The following is a 6,592-nucleotide window of genomic DNA, read 5'->3' on the forward strand; positions in this document are numbered from 1 at the left end:
ATGTACTTTTAGATTATGAAATTGCAATGCAATTATTTAATCATTTCCGGGGAAAAATATCACAGTGAAAACGATTAGCTTCAACCATGGGTCAAATTATAATTATAAAAATCGCAAGAACTAAATTATAAAAAAGACAAAAAGGAATTCTGAAAGTTAAGATCTACAAGTGGTGGGACCCACTTGCATTCAATATATACTCACTGAAGTCACAGCTCGCCGCCAACCCTCTGCTTTTGTTCTGTTTCCCTGTTTCCACGTAACTGAACTGAGTCATGGCGATTTCGCTCAAAGGAGAATTTCTCCGCCGCAGCTCCGTCGCTGGGACAAGGTTCATGTCAACTTCGTGGTTTCGGAGTATCGAGCCCGCTCCCAAGGATCCAATCCTCGGAGTAACTGAAGCTTTCCTCGCCGATCAGAGTCCAAACAAAGTCAACGTCGGAGTGGTGAGTTCTGTCTCCGTTTGCGACTAATATTCTCGCATTTTTTTTTCTTTTTGAGAAATTGAAGAGAAATTACGTCTGTTGAAGGTGAAATTGATTTGAACAAATCGGATCTGATCACCTAAACGGCATAGAACTGTTATATTCATCACAGAAAGTGGAAAATGTTTATTCTTCTCTCCTTTTTATTGTATTGTTTGTTTCTTTCATTGGGTTCGGAGCATTGATTCACGCAATTTGTAGGCAGTGTAAAGAAATTTTCAATGGATTATTTTAAAATATATTTAGTGCATGTTTAGTTGAAGTGTTTCTGATATTGATGGATTCTTATTGAGTGTAATTTATTTATTTATTTTTTATTTACAAAAGGGTGCGTATCGCGACGACGACGGAAAGGCTGTGGTTTTGGAGTGCGTTAGAGAAGCAGAGAGGAGAATTGCAGGAAACCAATTCATGTGAGTAAAATAATAATAATAATAATATATATATATATATATATATATATATATATATATATATATATATATATATATTCATATATATGCTTCCATGTGCTAATTTGTGGATGTCTCTTAAAGTTTACCCACTAGCAGTTTTTGACTTTTGGTTGTGTATGGACGCCAACGCAGTTTTGAGAATATGATGCTTACTATTTCTTGACGCATCCTTTGAGAGCTACACTCTTACCTTTTCTAATGGGGAATTACGATTCCTTGCACTGTTTATTTAGTTCGTTTAGGTGTTTTGGGGTGATAATGTGGGGAATACTACTTTATTACCTGCTGCTTTTCTGGTTTCCAAGCTGAAAACTTTAGAAACCTCATCTTAACTATATCTTTCTATTCGAATGAGTACTTCACTGTTGTCAGAATATTCCTCAAAGTAGGAAGCTGTCAAATTTTTTTCTGAAACTAAGAAAGTAGCATTGTTCTTGAGGATATTGTTTAGTTTCAGTTGAGGGTGGTGAATTTTTCAGTTTGTAAAGTGCCATAAAAAATTAAGTTTAGTTGAATTGGCTTGAGTAAATTACACTCGTCCTTCCTGTAATTTTTTTTGGAATTTTGTCTGATACTCAGTTTTTAGAAATCTACGGAAAACTTCTCAATTGTTTTAACAGCTTGCATACATTGACATCTCCTGTACACTACACTAACTCCTTTAATTTTTGAAAAATATTAAAACATTTTTTTATCGCTCTTATTGTAAATGTTAAAGAAAGCAAAGGTATTATGTGCAATCCAAAATATCTTAGGGGTGATATTGTGATTTGCCCAATTGACTTTTATTACCTTACTTTCTAAATTAATTTTGAGCATGCAATAAATACATTTAACTTGAATCCTCGGGATTCATAGAACCTCATCTTCCATCAATTCAAACCTGCATTCCAAGACAAACTTCTAAGGATCACCCAGCTAAGCAATCAGTAATATTCTCGAGAGCCAGTTTCTATTTTCAATATTTTTGTAAAACCTAGCAATTAAACAAAAGTCTTATCATTTAGTAGCAAAAAAACAAGGGTCTTATCGCTCTGTCTATATAATTATATTCCAGGCGAATCATTTACTAATAACGGAGTCTATACCTTTACTTTGCACTGATACAAATGTTTCGTCAGGGAGTATCTTCCTATTGGTGGAAGCATAAAAATGGTTGAAGAATCGCTCAAGCTGGCATACGGAGACAACTCTGAGTTCATCAAGGATAAAAGAATAGCTGCAGTGCAGGCTTTATCTGGGACTGGTGCATGTCGACTTTTTGCTGCATTTCAACAGAGATTTCATCCTAATTCCCAAATCTACATACCAGTGCCTACCTGGGCCAAGTAAGTATTTAATACAAATCTTCTTATAAACTTTAAAATATCAGTTGACTTTATGACCCTTCATTTTTTAATTTTTTAGGTTGAATTTTTTGTTGGTACCATGTCTTGCTTGGATATTTATTTCTAATATGAGAAAATTACAGCCACCATAACATTTGGAGAGATGCTGGAGTGTCTATGAAGACATTCCGTTACTATCATCCAGAGTCTAAAGGATTGGATTTTGAAGGACTGATGAACGACATGAAGGTATATTTCTCTCATTCCAAACACTTCTAAAGTTGATTTATAGGTCAACTTTTACAGATGAAGCTTTCCTAGTACTCCATACTCTTCTTACTTCTTAACTTAATTATTTATTACGTATACAGAATGCTCCAGATGGTTCCTTCTTTCTGCTTCATGCTTGTGCGCACAATCCTACTGGAGTAGATCCTTCAGAAGAACAATGGAGAGAGATCTCTTCCCAGATTAAGGTAACAATTTACGGAATAGTAATGCATAAAATCATTGGGTTTTTTTATTCTGGTTGCTGACCTTGACTTTTTTTTTCTTGTTCATTAGGCTAAGGGTCATTTCCCTTTCTTTGACATGGCATATCAAGGTTTTGCTAGTGGTGATCCAGAGAGAGATGCAAAAGCCATAAGGATTTTTCTGGAGGACGGTCATTTAATTGGACTAGCTCAGTCATATGCAAAAAATATGGGACTGTACGGCCAGCGAGTTGGATGCCTGAGGTTAGTAGACTTCTTTAAACTACAACTGAGGTGCAGAATGCTACATGAATAGGCTCTTCAGTGGCTTTTCTTGTGGTTCGACAGTTAGATATGTTGGACCTTGATGATCCTCCAGATACATTGAATGTTGGCAACCTGCAGCTATATGCCGATTGTATTATAGTGTTAAAATTATCCGAAATTCTGCTATTCAGTATAAGTTTAAAAGTTAAATTGACTATGATACCTCAGCTCCATAAGGTCTGCATAGTGAGGTTATAACAGTGCAGGAGATGGGAAACCCAACATTCTAAAAGTAATTTTTATAATTATCTGTAGCTTGACTTCAATTTATCTCCAGATGCAATGGAATTCCCGAGAGACTTATTAGAATATTATCATTTCTATTATCATATTAGCATTTAGAATATTAGTAGTAATTTTGATGATTATTAGGCTTAATTAAATAGTTATTTAGTCAGCCGTGTTTACTCTCTGATTGTAAATAATCCATAAATACCACAACACGTGCGTAGTAACACCATTTCTCTCAAAAATTGTCTTTCAACTTGATTAAAATTAAAGCAAATAATAAAAATACGAGAACTTGGATCATTTTACATGCTTTGAAGGATGAATCTTGGACATTTTCTATAATATGTCATCTTGGACTTTGGGTACCTTAACAAAATTTTATGTCTTGGCTATGAAATGTGAATTAGTTCTGCAAAAACAATGTGCTCATAGTTTAAACTTCCCCACAGTGTGCTCTGTGAAGATGAGAAACAAGCTGTGGCTGTAAAAAGTCAGTTACAGCTGATTGCAAGACCCATGTACAGTAACCCACCTGTCCATGGAGCGCTTATAGTTTCAACTGTTCTTGGAGATCCAGAGTTGAAGAAGTTATGGCTCAACGAAGTCAAGGTAAAGAGATTTTATTTCTTAAGGGTCCCCCTGCGGGTTTGTACCAAGTTTTCATTTGTCTTACCTCCAGCGGGTAGTAAAGCCGCTATTCTTGAGTTAAGGAAGGAATAAAGTAAGGTCTTGATATGAAACTGTTGAAGTTTACTCTATAGGAGAGTTGGTGTCTTAGCATAACCTTCATGAGGCACTGGCCTTTGAGAAATTTTCTTCCTGCTGTTGCACTTCTGGGTATGGTTTCATGCTGATTTGAAATCCAAGATTTGGAAAATATTTTATATTTGTCAACTTGCCATTTTGGGTACGTCAGAAGCTGGGTTCTGTAAATTTTTTGTCGTTGGTTTTAGGATTTCTTTAGTGCCATTGGTTTTTGTCGTTGTCACTTGGTTCTGTTAACACTAATCAATGTTAATATATTTCAAATTGTATTTTGAAAGGACAATATCATTACATTTTAATAAATTGTCAATACAAATTTACGAGCATAAGGAAGTTGTGATAATAGATTGAAATTGGACTTACATAGATATTATGTTTGCAGGGCATGGCAGATCGCATCATCGGAATGAGGACCACACTACGAGAGAACTTGGAAAAGAGGAATTCTCCTTTGCCATGGCAGCACATAACCAATCAGGTTTGGTTGTATTTGTTTAATGCTCAACTGCTTCAGCCACTTCGTCCTTTATTTTATTGCTTATTTTAGTAGTTTAAGGTTTTCTATAATATTTTTTTATTTCGTTTTTAATGCAACCATGCGTCTTAAGACACACGGATAGATAGCTGAGTGAGAATTTTGAATTGAAATTTCAACATCATGTCCCAAGGACTACAAGGTGGTTTTCTCACACTTATTTTTTTATTTATGTAGATTGGTATGTTCTGCTACAGTGGATTGACACCGGAACAGGTTGATCTTATGACAAGCAAGTTTCATATTTACATGACCCGTAATGGTCGTATCAGGTAATTAATTATACACCCAATTTACAGTTTGTTTTTTACTTACTTTTAGATTTGAGATTCACTATTTTCTTACATTACATATATCTGATTATCACAGTATGGCTGGTCTTAATACGGGCAATGTGGGATATGTTGCTGACGCTATCCATGAGGTTACAAAATCTTCCTAAATCATTCAATTTACCAATTGAGCAATTTTTGGTTTTGGGAGGAGAGAAGTCTTCTCAGAACTAAAATAAATTTATATTCATTTTTATTAAGCACTCCGATGTGTATCACCATTTCATCATTTTTGTTATTTAGAACAGTTTAAGTAGCAGATCGGATGATAGAGCTTATTTATAACGAACAATATATGTTCACTGAAATGTATTACTTTCTTAAGAAATGACAGTAGCCAATTTAGAGTGTTTGAACTTCTTTAGATAATTAATATGCTTATGTTTGGCCTATGATGTGCAATGCTCTAATCAAACTGTTGATACTTTGTTGACATATTGAGTAGTTAGATCTTGAAAATATCGGCCATGTAAGTCTGAAAAATATTAAAAGAAAATAAAAATTTATTGGTTATTCTTCAATTTGTATTTGTAGGAATTTCATAGGAGATAATGTTCATAATATTTCTTGAGTGATTAAAACTCAATTATTTTCCAATTTTATATTAAGTGAATTGAATACTTAAATGTTAGATATTCATGTCTTTCCGTAGTTTAAGTATAAAAGTTGTTTTTAACATAAAATTGAGATACTATGTTTGTTAAATAAAATTATGGATTAACGGTAATGCATTGATAGTATGAAAGAATGTTACATTCTTACTTCATTACAAATTATTGATAGTGATTTTTTAAGTAATTACTAGTTTTAATCCTGTCCTTACGGTTTAACAGTTGAGGAAAGAAATAACAAATATTTAAGTTTTGAATAAATTAATTAGAAAAATGATTTATAGATTTAAAAAGTCAATATGTCTATACAAATATAAAGGATAAGCATAAATATGTGGAGTATACTTTCTAACAATACAAGTTAATGTATTAACAAACTCGTTTAATGTGTATGATTAAACTCGTATAATTATTGTACATATATGGTTAGACTCATCCAATCAGTATATGAATAAATTTATATAATATGTGTTGTAAGACTTGTTTAATAATGGACATACTTATATATTCTTATACTCATATAACCAAGGTATGAAATGAACCATTTAATATTTTTTTTACTATATTCATCTAATCTATTGTTAGACTCATTACGCTATACTCATAATCAATGTATGAACATATTTGTCTAATTAATGTATAAACATATTTGTCTAATATGTATTGCAAGATTCATTTAATCAGTGAATGGAACAAATTTGTCTTAATATGTATTAATAAACTCGTCTAATTTATGTGTGGAAAGACTTATCTAATGTATATTGCTAGAGTCATCTAATCAATATATGAATGACTCATCTAATGTGTATTGTTAGACTCGTTTAATGAATACATCAACAGACTTGTTTAACTTTTTTTACTTTATTCATCTAATCAATGTATTTCTAGACTTGTCTAATAAAAAAGAAGATATTATCGCGACCATTATGCTTCAGTTCACCAGAAACCGAAGCATAATATGGCGCGTTGACATTTTTGAAATTTTCGCGATAGTATAGGACTCAGTTGTTTTAGAACCGAAGCAATATAAGGTATATGGCCTCAGTTGTC

At 33.0% G+C, this 6,592-nt stretch overlaps 1 protein-coding gene across 1 annotated transcript; it reads left to right on the forward strand.

Annotated features, from left to right (window-relative positions):
* Positions 1-217: 217 nt before the first annotated feature.
* On the forward strand, positions 218-5,321 carry ASP1 (aspartate aminotransferase 1). Its single transcript, XM_047321033.2, has 10 exons — positions 218-446; positions 813-898; positions 2,062-2,268; positions 2,412-2,517; positions 2,640-2,744; positions 2,833-3,005; positions 3,749-3,908; positions 4,447-4,542; positions 4,777-4,871; positions 4,969-5,321. Exons 1-10 carry the CDS (start codon positions 276-278, stop codon positions 5,039-5,041), a joined length of 1,272 nt encoding a protein of 423 aa, XP_047176989.2. The 5' UTR covers positions 218-275; the 3' UTR covers positions 5,042-5,321.
* The last annotated feature ends 1,271 nt before the right edge of the window (positions 5,322-6,592 follow it).

This window comes from Vigna umbellata, chromosome 6 (genome assembly GCF_029865625.1).
Source record: "Vigna umbellata cultivar VRB3 chromosome 6, Vumbellata_1.0, whole genome shotgun sequence".
Taxonomy (NCBI): Eukaryota; Viridiplantae; Streptophyta; class Magnoliopsida; order Fabales; family Fabaceae; genus Vigna; species Vigna umbellata.

Coding starts and splice junctions, on each gene's coding strand:
- ASP1 (XM_047321033.2), top strand. CDS start 276: ATGGCGATTTCGCTCAAAGGAGAATTTCTCCGCCGCAGCTCCGTCGCT. Junction 2,518..2,639: donor GACTGATGAACGACATGAAG/GTATATTTCTCT, acceptor TTACGTATACAG/AATGCTCCAGATGGTTCCTT. Junction 4,872..4,968: donor ACCCGTAATGGTCGTATCAG/GTAATTAATTAT, acceptor TGATTATCACAG/TATGGCTGGTCTTAATACGG.